This window comes from Carassius auratus, chromosome 30, assembly GCF_003368295.1.
Source record: "Carassius auratus strain Wakin chromosome 30, ASM336829v1, whole genome shotgun sequence".
NCBI lineage: Eukaryota > Metazoa > Chordata > Actinopteri > Cypriniformes > Cyprinidae > Carassius > Carassius auratus.
In genome coordinates this window covers 25,470,500-25,492,347 of record NC_039272.1, presented here as the reverse complement: position 1 = coordinate 25,492,347, position 21,848 = coordinate 25,470,500, and the positions used below count along the sequence as shown (strand labels likewise).

At 36.3% G+C, this 21,848-nt stretch overlaps 1 protein-coding gene across 1 annotated transcript in view; it reads left to right on the top strand.

The window, feature by feature from the left end:
* The window catches only part of vps37d (VPS37D subunit of ESCRT-I), a 33,982-nt gene extending 13,281 nt beyond the window's left edge, over positions 1 to 20,701 (top strand). Inside the window, exons 3-4 of the mRNA XM_026212394.1 lie at positions 14,403 to 14,485; positions 19,851 to 20,701. Coding sequence (XP_026068179.1) covers positions 14,403 to 14,485; positions 19,851 to 20,330 — 563 coding nt within the window. The 3' untranslated portion in view covers positions 20,331 to 20,701. The remainder of the gene's footprint in view (positions 1 to 14,402; positions 14,486 to 19,850) is intronic.
* Positions 20,702 to 21,848: the final 1,147 nt, after the last annotated feature.

Sequence of the window (21,848 nt, the reverse complement as noted above, 5' to 3'; positions counted from 1 at the left end):
TAAATCGAAAAGGCAAATCTGACTGTTGCATATGACATGCCGCAGTATTAATGGGAAAACACTCACTTTTCTCCAAATTTAATTTATAACCTGAAAAAGAGCTGAAGTTCTCCAGAATACCCAAAACAGCAGGGATAGAGAGTGAAGGATCAGATATATACAATAGCAAATCATCCGCATACAATGATAGTTTATATTCAGTTCTATTACGGATGATTCCTTTGAATAAAGGGGGAGATCTTAATGTAATTGACAGAGGCTCGATAGCGATAGCAAAGAGCAAAGGTGATAAGGGTTAATTTATGTTTTAATACAAATTCCATGTGCTATAGTGCAGCACCAATCCTTTTTTTTATTTTTTTTGCAATTATTTCAGATTTTAATTTTCAAATATATTTTAATTTCAATCTTGATTTGTTTAATAAACTCCTTACATTACACACCATTTTATAAAACAATATCCAGAGAGGACAAAACAAACAAACGTAGAATGGGGGGGGGGGGGGGTGGATTTCAAAGATTACCCGGTGCTTTATAAGTACTAATAAACAGCCAATATGTTAATAATAGGTATGCAAAGCAAAAACTTTTTTTTTTAATCTATTTTAGCTACTTTTTTTATCTAACATGCAAAATGCATTTAAATCCACAATAATGGTATGAAAGTAATATTGATATTGAATAATATGATTTTTTTTTTTTGGCTATATCAAACAGCCCAAGCTATACCATAGTAGGCCTGTATATTATAGTTAATTCTGGTCCTCTATTCTGAGCATGCATGCAGCAAGGAAAAAGGAAGAAGTGGGAAAACCAAGAAAAGATCTGGAGTGGTTTGATTACAGAACTGCATTAACCACATACTCTGGCCCACCCTGCCTTTTTTTTACCTCTACCTGCTTTTTGAGTTGCTTCTCTGGTTAGGTTATGTTTAAAATTTGACCCAAAAGTGTCAGGTAAGAATGTCTTTCAGGGGGAAATTATTCTGTGCCCCTCCCAGATTAAAGCTATGTTAGACATATTAATTTAGGCATGTCGCTAATCTGATGACCGATATCTGATGATACGCCGGCTGTTGACTGAGCAGTTTAAGAATAGCATGGGGACATTGCTGTCGTGTTCTTCTGGTGGTAATATTTCAATATCACCAGGCAACATTGTTCCATAATAACACACCCTGACGTCCGGAGCTCCTCAATTATTCAGTGCGAGAACGGTTGACATGCTGACCTATGCTTGGATTGTTGATCCGTCCAGCTGCGATCTCCAACACTGGAGCAGCGTTACCTTCAGTCGCCCCCTTACCAGGGTGGAGTGTAGCGGTCAGGTCCCAAAGGGGTAGTCTGGGGCCACAAGGTCCCCACCTGGCTTCCCCACCTCCTTTCAACACCAGTCCAGGAATAACTGCCCTCATCTGGTTCAGACGTACTTAAGGTGCTCAGGTTTCACTTCCCTAACAGCTCCTCATGGGTTCTCAGGGACTTGTTTTTCTTTTCCTCTCAGCGTGGCCAGAATAAGAGAAATATTATTGTGTTCTTCTACAGTCTTCCTCTCTTGGCTGAACGCTCAGCATGATAGTTTCTCACGCCCCATCTTTTTTATTGGCCCACTGACATGGCATGACGATTATCAGCTTGTACAACAGAGAGCTTGTGGGTTAGAAGTCAGTTCTTTTGTTATTGTTTTCTTTATTATTTTAGGCTTTAGAGTTCATAACGGTACATGGTCAGGATTTGAGCACTGACTCCTTTCAATGGGTAAATAGTCACAGCATTCTAAATGTTTATTAGACCAAGGAAAATAAATTGGAGGAAAATAATTTCGACTTGAGTTTTCCTTCAGTTTGTAAAAACAAACAAAAACATGTTTATAGTAAGGAACTTACAATGGACTGTTGGGTCATTGTACTAAATGTTTTAAAAGTGGAAATGTTTTCCAGTAAAAGATTATTCAGTAAATATATGTGAGATACTTTTTTAGATGGATGAACTTCTGGTTAAAGTGTTACCCTGTATCCCTGTAGGTGGAATTTGTTTCACGTAAACTGCTTTATAGATGTATATTCAAGTTTAAGTTTAAGATATTTTAGATTTAGTCCGAGAGCTCTCAGTCCCTCCATTGAAACTGTGTGTACGGTATACTGTCCATGTCCAGAAAGGTAATAAAAACATCTTCAAAGTAGTCCATGTGACATCAGAGGGTCCGTTGGAATTTTTTGAAGCATCGAACATACATTTTGGTACAAAAATAGCAAAAACCACAACTTTATTCAGCATTGTCTTTTCTGCCGTGTCTGTTGTGAGAGAGTTTAAAACAAAGCAGTTTGTGATCTCCAGTTCGAAAACGAATCATTCGATGTAACCGGATCTTTTTGAACCAGTTCACCAAATCGAACTGAATCGTTTGAAATGGTTCATGTCTCCAATAAGCATCAATCCACAAATGACTTAAACTGTTAACTTTTTTAATGTGTCTGACACTCCCTCTGAGTTCAAACAAACCAATATCCCGGAGTAATTCATTTACTCAAACAGTACACTGACTGAACTGCTGTGAAGAGAGAACTGAAGATGAACACCGAGCCGAGATTGACTCGTTCAATATTCTTGTATTTTATATTGTACATAAATATAAACAATTTTTTTTCTTAATTATATACATGCACATGTTTGTATTTATATATATATATATATATATATAAAATGTAATTATGTCATTAATTATACTTACTCTTTTTTTGTTCCAAACCATCACATTAACACCACATTCATATTGGGCGTCGGCGACAACACCTCGTTTACTTTGAATGGAGTGATGTCCAGCATTGTGAAATGAATTGTGGGTCTGTTGCGTCACGTTGGGTCCATTGCTCATGGCAGAAGTTGAAAACTTTTTAAGCGCCAAATGCAGGCATCATCCAATCAGATCGCCTCAGGAAAATATCCTGGAGCAGATGCTAGGCAATTGCGTTCATGCAACACCAAAAAAAAAAAAAAACTTTGGCTGTTGCTCTATGACTGTCGTGTCAGCACCAGAAACACACTCTGTCAAGCATTAACGCTGTGAATGGGCGTAAGGTTGAACCACTGTTGACTCATGGACTATTTTAACAATCTTCTTACTATTTTTAGGTCTTTAATTTGTCTTGAACCAGCTGGTTAAAATACGTTAAAAAGAAATACATTTCGACATTAAATAAATATAAAGAAAGATACATTGCGACAAATAAAAATCAATCATTCTTTTCTGGTCGGCCAGTGAAAATGCTTGCTGCACAAGAACTACTAGCCCAACTTCGTCAGCAAGAAAAATTACTGTTTAACCATGCTTCTCCATCATTTGCTTTCTTAGTGCTGCAATGATCAATTGGAATTGTACTCATATAAGTTTTTGGCACACAGTTTTACCATTAATTGTGGAAAGCAAATAGCTTTGTATAAAATATCTTAGAATAAGACCTATAATGAGCATATTTTACATAGAATTAAGCTTTGTTTTTGCACTAAGAAGAATGACAGTAACTTTAATGAATTAAACCAAATGAGTTTAAGTACTCGTTGATGCTTATTTTATGCATATTAAGTGTCTTGGAATGTGGGTCAACAGTTAAATACCACACTTGAAAGTAGTGCAACTGTTTAGTTCGCTTCTCTGTGTGTTTAGGCCTAGTCAACAAACAAGTATCTGTTGTGTACACAATTTTTTATTTATTTATTTTTTTGCAAAGGAAACTGCTTAAATTAAGTGGCCCAGCTGGGATCTCAGAGGAAAATGTTGGAATGTCTTGCTCCGGCATCGTTCTTGGCCTGTTTAGTGCACAACCTGCAGTGTGCATAAATGATTTAGGCATGTGGTGGCTATACAGACTACAAGAGTAGCCAGTCACATTAATTCATGTGCGGTCAGGCCGTATATTTCCACTGTAGCTCACAACATTAGCCCACCCTTTGTACTTTAGGGCCTGCATTTTAGCCCTTAGACTAAAGGCCGATATGAATTATTTGTTGACTTTTTTGGCCCCTCCTCACCATTGTGCAGCCCATCTAATGATGCAGATCCATTTGAAAAGGCTTTTGTTTGAAACCCCACCTCCAGTGCTGAAAAAGAAAAGGCAGAGATTCATGCGATAGTCAGGAAGTGTCAACTGCGGACCCACCCTTTCACCCGAGAGCCTGGTAGCGTCTGGGAACCAAAGTCTGAAGGAGATAGATGAAAAATGTTGCTGGAGTGAAATGACTGCAGGAAATTGAACTGTCGTGAGCGGGCAGAGAAGAGGAGGAGGAGGAGGAGACGGTGGGGTTCCTTTGGTGCCCAACAGAGCAACAAAAGATCAGTGGCGATATCTGCTAGTCTGCTTACACGCTCTGACATAGCTCATACAGGAAGTTCCCATCTCCATGGCCACACGGGCAAAGATCCACTCAAGAAACGCTGTTTCACAGGACGCTTTTTTTCCTTCGCTCCTGCAGCTGCTGGCCAGTGACGCAAAAAGGGGGGAATGTTCACCTTCCTGTCACCATGTAGTGCACATGTACCAGTGCCTCCAGCTGCAGGCTACAGCCGGGTGGGTGGGAGAGATCGTTCCCCCAACCCCAAACATCTGACTCTCATTCTCTCAGAGCTGAAAGAAAGAATGAAAAACTGTTGGATTGCTCCATCAGCTGAGACCGAATTCTGGCTTGGAGGCTTGCGAGTTATTGCGTAATTCGCAGTGGCAGCGACAGACGTTAGGAGAAGAATTTGGCTCTACTACTAGTTTCTTGGTGGGAATTCAATCTAGCTTGAAGATGCCAACATGTCGAGTGGTTTCGCTCCCACTTAGACCTTCCCGTTTGCTTCTAATGCTTTTGCCAAATGCGAACGAGCATGACTCGAGATTATTTGAGCCTCCCGTTGCTTCTGTTCTTCCTCACATGTTGCCGATGGCACATTCTTGACCTGTAGTTTTTTTCTGGAGGGCGACGTGGTGCTGGTATGCAATACCATCCATCCTGCTTCAAAAGCGAAGAGCACCGCGAGTGCCCTTTTATTGTTAACCTAGCGTGACGACACCGTTTACCCGAGGCCCGACCTGCTGACCTTTCACACACACTACAACCTATCATAGACATCTCAACACAGAACTTTCACCAAACCGGTTGTCAAACGTTCCACCCTTTACAACAAAACCCCCTCCACCCCTCCGGAGGGGGGTCAGCCGTCATTGCGAGCGTGGAAAGGGCATCTTTGTCTCAAAGTGCCTGTAAATCTCAAGGCTAAGAGGCATGCTGGGGCAGCCGAAGAGGCCGGGGAACTTTTGTGAGAGCGCACTGATGGAGGAGTTGGTAATTAACAGGATGTGAAGTCGCTCTGGCCCTCTCTCAGTGTTTGAATGCAGGGGGCAGTTATCAAAGCTGGATTAGGGCCATTGAGCTACCACACACGAGGCCTTAGTCACTCAGTGGGAAAAAGGGGCCTCTCACAAGCTTTTGAAATCAATCTCCTGAGAATCCAACCCAAACTGGGAACTCCACGCCAAAAGCCCTTAGAAAAAATACACTTGATACATTATGTTGACATTTCTTTGTTTGACTCTTTCACACTGGCCTAAGCTCAGTGACATTGAAAGGGAGGATAAACTTAATGCTTTGCTGAATATTAGAAACATTTTCATAACAAATCCCACTAATAAGCATGAATTTTCTGTAATATGGTAGATTGTGCTCAAGTTCATTCGCAGTATTATGATATAAGTATTATAATATAGGATCGATCTGCTTCTCAATTATATATTTTATATGGCTTTATGTGCTGCTTAATATTTTTTGTGGCAATCAAGAAACAACATTTATTCACAATAGAAATCCTTTGAAATGGTAAAAAGCTTTTACTATCACTCACTACTATCATTTAATAATTTTTTAACAAAACCCTGAATAAAAATATGAATTTCTGTCAAAAAAGAAAGAAAAAATATACAGACCCTAAACTTAAATCGTATATATTGTTAGAAAAGATTTCTATTTTTAATTTTATTCATCAAAGAAAATCCCGCCAAAAAAAGAGTTCCAAATAATTATTCCAATGTTCCCAACATTGATAATAAATCAGCATATTAGAATGATTTCTGAAGGATCACAAGACACTGAAACTTGGAGTAATGGCTGCTGAAAATTCAGCTGTGCTATCATAAGAATATAATTTTTTTTTATTGTAATTATGTTTAACAATATAACAGTTTTTACTGTATTTTTGATCAAATAGATGCAGGCTTGACGAGCAGAAAACATCTAACTGGTCCCAAACTTTTGAACTGTAGTGTAGTGTATATAAACCTTAAAAAATATATACAATTTTACTTGTTCCAAACCACCACAATACTGGCTCAAAAAAACATGGTAATGCAATGATGCTTTTTCTGTTAGTGCCAATTTGTGTTATGAGCCATTTAGGGCCATACACGATTATTGAAAGAGATGTAATCGTGTTGAGTCTGTTTTGAGCACGTTGCTGTTAATTAGAATAAAACACATGCTGACCTAGCTGCCAAGCCTTTTAATTAAACAGAAAGCTCTCCTCAGGCACCTGCATCCCTGCGTTTGGGCTTGTGTGGTATCCTCACATTGTCTGTTTTGACCTGAGGAAAACCCGAACAAAAGCCCTCAATGAGTGCATTCTTCAGAAGGGCGCTGGTGTGCTTTCCCCTCCAATTTGACATCAGAGGTTTACACTTTAACACAGAATTTTGCAACGCAGAAGCATTACAGAAGTCAGTTTGGTGCTTTAATCAAGGAGAAGTGTGAATTATTTACTCCCTGATATTGTTCTAAACCTGTATGACTTTCTTCTGGGCAAAGATCCTCATTGATTTATGACTTCAGAAGTCTTGCAGAAGCCATGTAGACAGTTTTTATGGTTCTTTTTGACATCTTCACTGTGAACTGTCATGCATTATGATAGTTTAATGTAATTTTCTTTTTGTTCTCTATGGAAAGAAATGACAGCAGACCGATTTTTAGAACATTAATGTTGATTTTTGGCCTGAACTAATCTTTTACACATGAATATGAGAGGATATGATGCGCAGGCTTTCACATGCAAACGCACCGGGGTGCGTTAGTCGTCTGAAGTCATTCCTTTCATTCTGATGACAGGAAAGCAGCCGGTGGTATTTATCTGTAAAGACCACAAAAGAACACCCACCGTTCTGTTATTTTGACAGGAAGTGAGGGAGTGTGTGTAGCCTACACACGCTTGCAAAGTAAAGGGCTTTGCAATTTTTCCTGTGCATATGCTCACACATTAATCAAGTCTGTTAGAACTAGTTTTGCCAAGAGTTCCATTAAACGAAGCCAATGTGAACTAAACCACATGGAGTAAATTCCAGATAATCAATTGTCCCAAATACATGTCACTCTTATACCTGTATACTGTCCATCATTGTCTAAGTACACAGCAATTTCTTTATTGAAAGAGAAGGTGAGTTATGGAAAGTGAAAATATTCTTGAATTAATGATGGGAAGCCGATCATAGCAATGTGATGACACAGCAGCATTAGTTTGCGATGCAAGAAAAATAATGTTTGCTAAAGTGTTACATTTCAAGGTGGCTTTATACTGTCAGAAGTCCTTGTGTAAATGGCACTTTTCTTCCATACATATTAATGAGTCCATTCCATTGACACATGACTTTGGTTGACAGAGGGCATTGCGTTGAAAAATTGACTGGTCCACCGGCTCTTGCATGCTAAATTCTTTTAGCTGCTCAAATGAATGTGTTTTCTCATCTATTTGCAATGAACAATTAATCTTCAGTCAGTCATTCACAAATGTGAGTCAGCTAATATCTCATGCTTTGAGGCATGCTCATACATATTTTACTGACATAATAATTAGGGTAATCACCTAGCTGACACGAAAAAAATAATTTGTTTTCAGTTCACTTCAAAATGCTTTTGTGGCATGACAAAAATAGATTTTTTTAATATTCTTAACCAATTTTGAGCAAGTAAAATCAAATTAGGTTCGTTTTTTGCATCCTTTGAAAGCTGCACTAACACTGCAATTACAGTTTTTTTTTCTTGGTTATTGATAAGTCAGGAGCAGTGTTGTTATTGTTAACTAAAACAGAAACTATTAAAAAGTTTTTTTCATTAAAATTTAAATAAAGCTGAGATACAATATAAATATTAGATTAAATGCTTTAAAAAGTTTAAAAAAAAGTTTTTCCTTGGCAAATAACTGAAAATAAGTTGAAGTACTAAAATCAACTAAAAATGTAATAATAAAAGGTAATTCAAAATATGAATAAATGCTGTAATATAAATGACAAAAGCACATTAAACAATTACTAAAAAAGAAAAGAAAAGTCAATTGAAAATGTAATAAAAAAAGCTACTTAAAAATATCAATAAATAATATTATAGCACAAATTATAAATTAATAATTATTTTTAATCGCATGTGATTGGATATTATTTTGTCAAATATACGTCACTGCATTATGTGTTTATCAAGTTATTACACTAATAAATAATACTTTTATTATTTTATTTAATTTTGGACTCTTGGAAATTTTTGTATATTGTCATTAAGTAAGAGAATGCGTGTTTTTGTTTACGCTGACAACTGATTAAATATGTTTAATAGGAACATATTGTCAAAAAAGAAACATGGTAATATACTTCAAATCTTAAAAGTATATAAATATAATATAATATAATATAATATTAGTGAAATAAAAAGCTACTTAATTGTACTTAAGAGAGAACACTATTGTTTTTTAGCACAATTCAGTGCACACAAAGTATACTGTGTGTGGTAATAATATCCGATTAAAAGTACTTTTTTGATGTGTTAAGTAACAAACTAAAGAACAGTAAAGTAAAAAGTAAAGTACTTGATTATTATTTTGATGTGCTTTAATATCATATTTAAAAATGCATGTATTTCAAATGTACTGAAATTACAAATGTGTAACCACAAGAAATTATGAATGCTTGTCAGTCAGTATTCTGCAGTACACTTTAACCATATTTCAAAGACAATAGAAGTCATTATGAAATTACATAAAAATAGTGGTCTCTCTGGTGTGGTGCAGAAGAGAAGCACGTAAACGAGGCAGATGATGATAAAAAGTCTTTAATAATCCACATAGAGGTAATCCACAAGGTGAAGGTGTAAACATCGACGAGACCAGACAACCAAACACTCAACAGAATTGAACTTATAAGGGGAACGTAAAGAGGGTAATTGACAAGACACACCTGAACATAATGACACAATTAACACGAGACAGAAACTAGGACACACAGAGAACATGAGGAATGAAAACACAAGATAATGAGTCCAGGGGTGTGACAGTAAATAGGTACTCTAATGTGCAGTCAATTATATTTCATCTAAATTTTAATTTACAGTGGGAAACATATTTATTTCATCCCCTGCTGATTTTGTAAGTTTGCCCACTTACAAAGAAATGAAGGGTCTGTAATTTTATGGTAGGTGTATTTTAATGGATAGAGACAGAATACCAACAAAAAAATCCAGAAAAAGCACATTATATAAAGGTTGGAAATAATTATTTGATCCCCTACCAACCAGCAAAAATTCTGACTCCCACAGTTATGTGCCGATGTGGATTACAGATTAGTCCTGTCACTTTAAGAAGTTTTTTCTAACGTCAGCTAATGTCGTTATGTGTATAAGACACCTGTCCACACAATCTGTATCTTCCATTCCAACCTGTCCCACCAGCATGGGCAAGACCAAAGAGCTGTCAAAGGATGTCACAGACAAGATTGTAGATCTGCACAAGGTTTGAATGGGCTACAAGACCATCAGCAAGAAGCTTGGTGAAAAGGAGACAAATGTTGATGCGATTATTCAGAAATGGAAGACAAGATCTTGCCTCAAGGGGTAGGGTTGGTCATGAGAAAGGTGAGGGATCAACCCCGAACTACACAGGAGAGCTTGTTAATGATTTTAAGGCAGTTGGGACCACAGCCACCAAGCAAAACATTGGTAACACACTACTCCACAATAAACTGAAAGCCTGCAGCACCTGTAAGATCCCCCGGCTCAAGAAGACACAGGTACAGACCCGTTTAAAGTTTGCCTAAGAACATATTTTCAGATTCAGACGAGGCTTGGGAGAATTTGGTGTGGTCAGATGAGACCAAAATTGAGCTCTTTGGCATTAACTCCACTCTCCATGTTTGGACGGAGAGAAATGCTGACTATGATTCCAAGAACACCATCCCTACAGTCAGGCACAGAAGTGGAAACATTATGCATTGGGGCTGTTTTTCAGGACGTCTTCACAGCATGAAGGGCAAATGAACGGGGCCATGCACTGTAAAATCTTGGACGAGAACCTCCTTCCTTCAGCCAGAACACTGAAGATGGGTCAAGGATTACAATGGCCCGAAACAAACCAACAAGAAAACAAAGGAGTGGCTGAAGAAGAAGCACATTAAGGTCATTGAGTGGCCTAGCCAGTCTCCAGACCTCAATCCTATTGAACATTTGTGGAGGCAGCCAAAAATTTGAGTTGCCAAACGACAGCCAAGAAACCTTAAGGATTAAGAGAGGATCTGTAAAGAAGAGTGGATCAAAATCCCTCCTGAGATGTGTGTAAACCTGGTGACCAACTACAAGAAACTTTTTCCCTCTATGTTTGCCAAAAGGGTTTCAGCACCAAGTATTAAATCATGTTTTGCTTGGGGATTGAATATTTATTTCACTCACTGAAATGCAAATCAATTTCTAACCTTGATATAATGTGTTTTTTCTGGATTTTTTGGTTAGCATTCTGCCTCTGTATGTTAAAATAAACCTATACAAATTACAGACCCTTTGTAAGTGGGCCAACTTACACACTCAGCATGGGATCAAATACATATTTTCCCCACTGTAAATGCAGTTAAGTCAGTTACATTCAGTTTTCAATTTTATTCTTTCAAATTACATTATTTCAAAATTATTCTTTTCAAAATGCTAAAATGTAGTTCTTTTTAACAAGGGTTATCCTGTGAGAAGAAGCCATTGACTTTTGGAGAATAAGAATGTGTTTCTTTAACAAATGGCAACAAGATGGTGAAGTCAGATCTCAAAAGACCTTTTGTTTGGAACAAAACGATTGTGTTGACTTAATGAAATCAATTAGCATTATGTATTCATGGAGGGAGGACAGAGCTTGGCTCTGGATATTGATCTCTGATGTTCAGTCCAGGTGAATGATGATTTTCTTTCTCTGATTGGTCTCTGATTGGTCATTCCACCTAATTGGTTTCAGTTCTGTTCTTATCTGCTGTTGTTTCTATTTCATTTCACATGACCACTTCCAGAAGAGGACGATGATCTGTCTTGTCACAACAATGAAAGCGTTGGGTCCTTAGCTTCATGTCACTCACGAGCCATCATAACTGTGAGATCCCACAAGCCCCGGGTCAAATCTCTGGCTCCAGTAGTTTCCTCGCTGTGAAGCGAGTGCCCTGCGGCCCATCTGCACGGTTTTTCCTCAGTATGTAGGTCACCCACAGCTGCTCCCCAAGTGTTTGTTTGGCTGTCTGTCACCTTCCATTACCGTTTCATGGCATGGGTCTCCGGGGTCATCCACGTGGTGTGCCACTCCCCCTCGCTCATGCCGACATGCCTCAGCTGGCACGCGGCCAGAACCTACAGATACACACTAATGCATGTGAGGTATTGGGTCTTTGATTATTCATGTTGTGAGAGTGGGGCATGTATGGGAAAATTAGAGACATTTTAACAAAATGAAGATGTGTACATTTTTCTTATTTTGCCTAAATATCCTATTTTTGTTTTCCTTTAGTACTGCCCTAAGATAATTACAAAGTTTCCTATAAGACAAAATAAATAGTTTACCCTGATCTTCAAATTCCAAAAGTTGTCACTTTTTCCATATTGATTTTTTTTCTTTTGTCTTTCTTGACATATTTAGATCACTTTAATGCATCCTTTCTGAATAAAAGTTTTAATTTCTTAAAACCTTAATAGTCTTACTGACCCCAAACTTTTGAATGATATATATGTATAATATATGTGAAAAAAAAATATATACAAAAATATATATTTCCCAAAGTTAGTCGACTACATTTGTTTATATACTGTAAATGTAGCTAAAATAATTTGATTGCAACATCTTACCTTTAAAAAATGTAGTAAATTCAATGAATCAGTGTCATTTTTCACTGTATAAATGGTGGTTTTTTTTCTACCTTATTAAAATGAACTTTTTTTTTTCTAAGTGGTGAAGTACCATTTAAATGGTGAGTAATCGTACTTTATCATTATAATTACCAGTTGATACCTTCATTTTACCATGGCTCCCCAGTCATTTCCATCCTGTAATAGAGGTTTGTTTAGGGAGCAGGTCTGGCTCATTGAAGCACAAATGCTGTCATTGCCGTGACCTGTCTGTGCCCTCGATGGCCACTAGCTCAGCTTTTCCCATCCCCTGTGGACTCAACACATCTGCACATTAGCATAATTGCCGGTTGCCACAGCAACCCCAGCACAGCACTAAGAGGGTCCGAGCCCCTCACTCTCATCAGGGGACATGAGCTAACAGAAAGTGTCTGCGTCCACCCTGCGATAACACTGTGAAGACACCTGAGAGCAGCTTCAGTCCCACACTTTACACAAGACTCAAGCAGCAAAGCTTCTTCACAGCTGAACACACTCGCAATGTTTTCACACACTGTTGCAATGTTCCTTTGTCCTGTTGGCACACAGTCACCAGCCCCCGAGAGACCGCATTTCTGTTTGTGCAGTGGGTTCCGATCAGCTGATGTGGGTTTTTTTGTTTGTTTTTTTAGTACTTATGTGCCATTTATTGCATCATGCACCTAAAAGACTCAAAAGTCGATTGTTTCAATCTTCTAAGGACATGTGATTGCTTTATGTGAATAACAGACAGAAATGTAAGTTTTTTTTTTTTTGGAAATCATCCTCTCATACATAGCTCTCAAATCTCATGCACGCTTGCACGTTCAAACGTGTAACTGTTTCTGACAGACTGACAGCTCAGTGAGTGAGCTTTTAACTTGCTGCTCGCTTGATTCAGTCAGGAAGTTTTTAACTTGATCACTGAGAGTGGGAATCAGTCTATTCACACCAAAAACAATAACTAGAACTATATGGCCATCCACACCACGGTATGAATGTTGTTAATTATAATCGCTTTGCCGTTATGTAACCCGTAAACCGCTTTAAATAGGCCTACTCAAGTTCTTTAAAGTCTGGATTCTGATTGGATTCTGATCTGTTTTTATCGTTCATCAGCTTACAAAAACATTTTCTGTAAGTGCTTCCAACAAAGTCGTTCCTCTGTCGTTATTGTTAAAGTTGTGGTGCGAATTTTGGTATTGTCATATAATTAGAGTGATTATTTAGAGTTTATATTTACAGTTATTATATAGATATCTGAAACACGGTATGATAATATTGCGGTTATTTAGGTTCTGTGTATAGTTTCTCAAATCTGTCTTTTTCTGTTCGCTTTCATTTGCTTTAGACTTTCATTTGAATTGCTTTAAACAATTCGGTTCTTAATGCCTTTTGAGTTTGGATCATTCACATTTATTTGTATAGCACTATTTACGATACATACTGTATGGTTTTATCTGGTGTGTTTGACAATAGAATTATTCTGTTTCTGTTTATGCCTAATTAAGTTTACAGCACTAGCACTAGCAACTCAAGCATGGCAATCTTCAGCTATTACTGTTTACTAGTGGTTACTTGAGTAAATGTGTTCTAGATTTGTTTTTCTTCTGAGCACAATGCATGTTCACACTTTGAATTAACTACTCTTCAGACTGATACAGACATATGCTTAGTTTCAGAAGTTGGGAATACACTACACAACTCACAAAAACATGCACCTCATTGCTGAAAACATTTGCATGCTAATCAGTGCAACATAAAAAAGGTGATCTCTTTTCCACCTTCTGTCTGAGAGAGAAATTGCATTTTCATTCAGCCCGTCTGCTGATTTTTTGCACATTTTCATATTGCTGTGAACAGACCTATAGTCCACTTATAATAACTGCAAGGTAAAATATACAGCACAAAACATGTTTCCCTATGCATATCAATAACGGCTCATTTAGATGAGTGAGTTAATGACTAATTGCGAACTTCAATTCTTCAAATGACTGAACAACTTTGTGAAGGAGGTTATTTATGATCTATATATTACTCTGTTGTCTCTCACAGTTTTTGCTGTAGGGCTGTAGACTCTGCAGCAGGGCGACTGAAGCACTGCAGAGTCACAGTAATATCTATAGATATAATCATTTTCACTCCCATCTCTCATAGCGATGTTTAATGCGATTCTGAGCCAGTGTCGTGTTGAGAATTGAAACTGACTGAGATGAAATGTTTGTGGTTTTCCAGAGGCCTTCACGGAGAAGCACAGCCCTCAGACTGCCCACAATCTGCTCCAGGAGGAGGTCACACATGCCGAAGAACAGTCCGAGGTGATTTCAAAATCCTCTGCTCCTTTTATATATACAGAAACTCTTTGTGTGTCTTTTCTTCTCGGTCCCTACCCACCCAGTATCAAAAGACAACAAAAATGCGGGGAAACTTTTGACATGTTGTTTTTTTAGCAGTACTCTCAGGATGTTGTTTATTCAGACAGACTGTTGAATGAACATGCCCTGCCAACTGAACCAGAACAAAGCAGAATGAAAGCCTGACAAAAGTGCAGAAAGTCTTTACTCTGCATGACACCATCCTTATTAACACTGGACCACTTGATCTGAATCTGAGGGTGAAAATCCACCCTCAAATCCACTAACCTATGCACTACTTACAAAGATGGATCTGTGATCTAATCAATGATTTAAAGCATCGACAGCCCATGTGTCATAAATAAGAAATGAGGCAAACTCATCACAACTGATGTCATGTCTCCAGCACTGTGGTTTGTCCCAGAAGTGGAAAACCAGCACTCCCAACATTTCATGAAGAACATTTGACCAAACCTAGTGCTCAGCTGCATTTACAATTATGCTTGGTATAGGTGTATAACCCAACTACCCTTTTTTTTTTTTTTTTTTTTTCTTCAACGGAACAGTTTGTTGAACCTTTAGACAAAGGAAACAAATTATAATTTGCATGTGATACAGAAGAATATGGAACTCCTATTTAAAGAAGAAAAAGACAGTAATTGTTTTTTTTTTCAGATGGCCAAACTGAGCAAAAATATGCAATTTGGCACAGTTGCTGAAATCGAAATGCTTAGTTTTGTGATAACACTTGGATAATTTCGAGATGTACAAATAAACAGTCTTCCAAAGGCTGAAGTATCCTGTTTGATATTCACATTTTTGCACTCTTTTTTTTTATGGATAATCGGGTAAAACCAAGTTGCTTCAATTGTTATCTTAAAATACTAACAATATAAAAGTCATTTATGTAATACAAATCAGTAGAGATTTCACAAAATAAAGACCACAGCCACAGAAAAAGCCAGCTTTCGCGTCTCAACTATATTTTGGTCTCTAGATCTGACTCTGGTTCCTCCTTCAATAAATCTTTGATATGTTTTTGCCCACCATGCAAAATTTTATATTTAATTACTTGATAATAGTACTCAACAAGCTGCTTGATTTTGAGTTTTTTTTTAACATTTATAGCACAGGTACAGGACAAGTGTGAAGTAATAGAATATAATTTTTTTTCGATATGAATACAACAGTGTTAAAACATCAGCCCTTGTTGCTCGTCTCAGAAGCATGAAAATGGATCCATCTGTTTAAATGGATATAATTACATTTTAGCATGACCGTGCCTGTTTTTCATCCATGTGCTCATGTTTCTTGTTAGCATTCATTACTAATGATGGGAAGTCTTTCCACAAATCTTTTCTAAAAAAGAAGTGTTTCTCAATAAACTGTTTAACAAAGATAATAAATAAATAAAAATGATTTAGCAATTCACTGCATATGACACTACCATTCAAGTTTGAGGTCAGTGTTTTTTTTTTTTATTATTGTTTTATGTTTTTGAAAGAAGTCTCTTAGGTTCACCAGTTGTGCATTCAGCTGATCAAAAATACAGTAATATTGTGAAATATCATCACTGTTTATATGACTATTTTCTGTTTTAATATATTTTAAAGTGTAATTCATTCCTGTGATGCGAAGCTGAATTTTCAGCAGTCTTCAGGGTCACGTGATCCTTCAGAAATCGTTCTAATAGGCCGACTTGCTGCTCAAGAAACATTTCTTAATATTATCAATATGAAAACAGTGCTGCTTAATATTTCTTTGAAAACCAGTGGAAGTCCAAAAGAACAGCTTTGATTTAAAATAGAAGCCTTTCGTAACAATGTAAAAGTCCTTACTGTGGCTTTTGATCAATTTAATACGTCATTCCTGAATAAAATTAATTCCTTTAAAAAAAAATCCCCGCTGACCCCAAACATTCCCAAAAAAACAATATGCAGGCACACATAGCTTTTTACTATTTTTTTGTGGGCGATACATTTTATTAGTAAGGGTGCTTATTGTAATTTCATGCAAAAGACAATCATATTCAGGTCAATGAATCAGTGAGCTGTTGACTTTATGAACCAATTGAATGGATTCATTGAAAATCTATGACTCAGAAGAATGATTTGTCCACAAACTGAATGTCACCATTCATTACATAATTTGTTTGCATCACAAACTATTCAACAAAGGGCTTAAAACAGCTCAGCACAACATAGGCCATTAGGAAAAAATACTCCTTCGACGTCTTCTTTTGTTGTCTGAGCCGCCCTGCACCATCCGTTCGGTCTGGTCTGATTGATCTCCATAGGTTTATCCGTCCTCAGGCTGTAAACAAGCACTGTGTCTTCCACCCCACACAGGCCCGATCAATAGCTCGGTGACTTTGTCATTATGCCCCTGCCATCTAATTGATGATCTCACTCCATCATAAGGAAGCTGTACAGAGAGCCAGCCTTCAGCAGGAAGCGTGCCAGACAAAACATCAGTCCCGCACGTGTGTTTCTGAGCTGGATTAGGCCGTGAATTCCCACAGGACTTGCATATTCTATTAGTGCAACAGCGTCTGGAAAAGGGCCGATGGCAACTGTTCATAGTCTGTTCTCATATGAATCTATAACATTTTAATGACGCCTTGATTGAGAATTATAAAAAGCTTATAAACAGCAGGAGACCACATGAAACACGGTTCGAGGGCTGTGCTTCATCCATTAAGACAAATGGTCCTTTAAAAATAAAATCTTTGAATGCAGAACTTTGGATCCATGCGGTAGTAATTTTTTTGTTGATTACACAGGGAAACCCCACTGAGGTAAGCATTATTACTATCGCTTATGCTGGCTCTATTGTAATAACTTGTCATGCAGTGTTTGTTGTGTTTGGAAAGGTGTGTTAAGATAATTTTGTCAAAGATTTTTGCCAGACAGTTAAACGAGGGGAATAAACACAGACTTGAACTGGAAGGGGGACCCAAGCCATATCTATAGACCAGAATATCACAGATTTAGTGGCGTGCTCTTTTGAATTGAGCCAATAAAAACCACTGAGCAACATTCTAGAAATCTGTGTTATTTTAATATTGTTTATTTATAGCATCAAAGTATTATTATTATTATGTTTTCAGTTAAAATTTTAGTAATTTTGTTTAAACACAAAATGTAAAAATACATATATATATATATATATATATATATATATATATATATATATATATATATATATATATAAAACTATATATAATATCTGTCTGTCTCTCATAGATTACCATGTATAAAATTTAAATATAATTTATATTATATCTAAATATTTTCAATGTGTATATATTACATTTATTTTTTAAATGTATACATGCATTTTATATATATATATATATATATATATATATATATATATATATATATATATATATATATATATTTGTTTTTTATTTTAATAAATTTCTTTATTTATTTATTTTTATTTCAATTTAGCTTTTTCAGTTTTAGTTTTAGTTAAGTGTAGTACTTAAATATTTTATTTCGGTTGCCAAATTTCTAATTTTTCCTTAAGATTTTCAGCAAATGTTTACATATGTATATTGATTTCATGTTTTTGTCTTTTCAATTAATGAAAACTAGTGAAATAGTTTTATATTAATAATAAAAGTATGGGTTAGAGTTGCTCGAAGCATGTTATTTTCTCACACTGATGTGTAGTTTGCCAGTGGGAGGTCTCCTGAAAGTCTTTATTGTTCTGTCTGTGAAGACATTTAGGGGGTGGGTTTGTGCAGACAAGACTTATCAATTATTCAGTCCCCCATACTGAGACAGACAGAGTGTAGACACCTGCCCCTTCCAGCAGAGCCTTCCGCAGACACTTCAGGGTCATGGTCAATTTATTGTATGATTATTTGTCCAGACATCATCTTTGTCTGTTTGTTAAGCCCCACAGTGTTTTTGTCAAGTAACTAAAAATGTTACTTAACAATACGTGTTATAACTATAAAACGTAGTTTTTAGTCACTTTTAGGCTGACCAGGCTAGAAAATCAGCTACAGTAAACCAGGGATGAATAATTAAGTAACAACTAAATAGGTCTGCACAGTGAATCAAACTTGAAGCTGAAACCTTGATATAGCTTAATGCAATTAGCATAACAAATGCTGCAATTTAATTTAGTATGTAGTCTGTTGCGTTGCATGTTTCAAAGTGAAGCGCGGCACTGTGGTCTACATGCACACAGCTCATAATTTGGAGTAAATACAGTGAACTCCATCTCTGCATGTGCTGTGAGTTTAACACATTTTGGAAGACAGTATTGTGCAAGGTTAATTTTATATACACATTTACATAATTTCAAACATTTTTGTGGACAGAGGTTTACGACATTTCACCAGGTTAAAAAAAAAAAAAAAAAAACACTTGACTATTTTCACATTTTTGCTTGAAATAAAGCTGCTATTATAATTATCTAATATTAACTTTTATTTTTTAATTTCTGTCTAAAGAGTAAATAATTAGAATGATTAAATATTAATAATATTAATAATTTAGAATTAATAAAATAATAATAATATATTTTATTTTTTGTTTTGCTTCTGTTTTGTTTTGTAGTTATATATTTGTATGTATATATTTTTTGTGTTTTGTTGTGCGGAGTTATTTTATATTTTGTTTTGTTTTTTGTTATTGTGTTTTGATTTGTTGTGTTATGTGTTGTTTTGTGTTGTTGTGTTGTGTTATTTAATAGTTTGTTTTGTTTTGTGTTGTTGTGTTTTGTTTTGTTGTGTTATGTTGTTTTGTTTCGTGTTGTGTATGGTTGCTTTGAGTTCCCAAAACACCGGTTTGAATGTAATGTGAAGTCACAATAAAAAGAGGTTAGTTTTTACAGCACTATGTTAAATAAAAACAATGCAATAAAATACCAAAAAATATTCAATATTTTATCTGTTTACTTGCATGTCATATCACCATTAACCGATATCAGAGAACCTTGAAAATATAAATATATTTTAAAAATGTTTAAATATTAAGTAAAATCTCAGTGGGTACTTCAGGTAAATGTATTGTGTCCAAGGGATTCCAAACCACCGTAGGCTGTTTTTTTTTTTTCTTTTTTTTTTTTTTTTGGCAAGGTTTATTTAATGCAGAAATATTTCTTTAAATGAGGTAATCAATTGGACCGCATGAGATTCCACCATCAAAGTCATTTTGAAGGGTCATTTTTTGAAGGGTCAGCTTTTGACGTTTGTCTTGGAAGACGATGAGTCGGAAAAAGGATGTTTGCGTCTGCGTCACACTTGTTATGAATCCGGCTTGACTTCCTGTCCTCTAATACCTGTTTATTTATCATTTGACCTTCACAGGAGTTGCTGGAGAAGTTCATGGAGGGCCACGTGCCCCTGGAGGAGTTCCTTGATTCTTTTCAAAGCCGCAGGAAGACGTACCATATCCGCCGCGCTCAAGCTGAGAAGCTCCAGGAGCTCAACAAAGCCGACAGGAAAGCGAAGAAACAGGACGAGGAGCTGAAGAGGGAGGAGGAACATAAGGAGTCCCGGCCAAACAGCATCAGCGCACATGGCCCTCCCCGTGTCTTCCAGCTCCGATACGGTCTGACCCCAGCCATCCTGCTGCCGCTTTCCTCTTCCTCCGCTTCGGTCCTACCTCCTCTGGACTCCCGCTCAGGCCAGCCGCAGGTCTCGGGGCCTTGCGCCCGTCACTCCTGCCCCGGGCAGCCTGTCGGCCTGAGAGTAATTGGACAGTTACCCGGGTGGCCGGTGAGACCGGTCCGATTGCAGCAGCTGTACAGGCCCAGTCCCCATCAGCCCGAGCCTTCGTGTCGATAACATGAAAGCCAAGTTATGCACAGACCATGTGAAGCCTTCATCGAGTCGATATATGATAATGATGCTGCCATGAAATCAAAACTTCATGTACCCAAAAAGGGAGGAGAGCGGAAGCCATAAAGTATTTGTTAATGTCGCTTGTCGTTGTTGCTTGTTCGTTTCACTTCGATCTGTTTGGTATTTGTGTGGGTTAAGTCGGGACGTGGCAGGAGTTTAGCTGCTGTTTATGTGAGGGAAGTGCCCTGTTTCTTGAGACACTGCTTTTTGACTGGAAGGTCTTTTGGGCCGCAGAGGAACTTGGAATATGGCTCCTTTTTGTAATGTTTATGGGTGTTCAATAAAGTCTTATCATTATGTTTATTTTAAACCTATATCTTGAAGTTTCGTATTTTATTTTCCTGCTCTTACTGTCATTTTTACTGGCTGCACTCTTTCTAAATCTATATGTTTTTCTTTTTGTAGCATAGAATTATTCTTAAAACAGCAAATTTACTTGAGATTCAAAATTGAGTTTTGTGTATAAATATATATATAGTATAAATAACAGTATATGTATTTATTTTTACTCATATTTTATTATTATTGATATATTCATGTATTATTTATTATAATTATTGTTCATCTATTTATGATATATTCATATATTTTATACAAAGTATCAATTACTTTATAAAAAAATCTGTGAAGAGTATCAAAATAAGAAACAAATAATAATAACCGTAATAATTATAATAATAATAATTATTATTATTATTATTATTACACATGTTTGTGCATGATGTAGTATTATTCTTTTAAAATGAAATATTGTGTATTATATTCATTTTTAAATGTATAATTATTTAGAATATTGTGAAGTCACATTGCAAAAACACTGTCCATAAAAATGAGAAATACTTTCTTAAAAAAAAAAAAAAGAATTGTTATTTAGAATATAGTGAAATACAAAAATAAGTGAATAATAATAATAATAATAATAAATTTAAAAGCCTAAGTAAACTATTCATGCAAACTTCAGTAAAATTACTGTGTGTAAACTGTGCACAAAACTGTCTTCTTTTTAAATGTTCTCTATATTTTCTTTTTAAAATTGAATTATTTTTATTGAAAACTTATTGTGTAGATTACAAATAAATAAAGGTTCATATCGTATTGAAAACTGTGCGTACACTACATAAAACAAATGCAGAATCTAAAATATTAGTCTTCATAAAAAGTTTTCTTAATGGAAAATAAAGTGTATTATTTCTGTTTCTTTTGATCTGATTTTGATGTGAAGTATGACCCAGACTCACCCTATTTTTAGTTTTATATCAGATAAGTTTTGGTTTATTAGAATTTTCATCCAAGTAATAAAAGATTACAAGCTTGGGTTAGATGAACTCATTAAGTACGTTTGTCTGCGCGAGACTCGTTTTACAATGAGAACGGTTCAGATGGTTTATTTATTATTGACACAGCTGTAGCTGAAGTCTTTGAAAGCCCAAACTTGCCAAACACTTTGTTATTTCAAGTTTT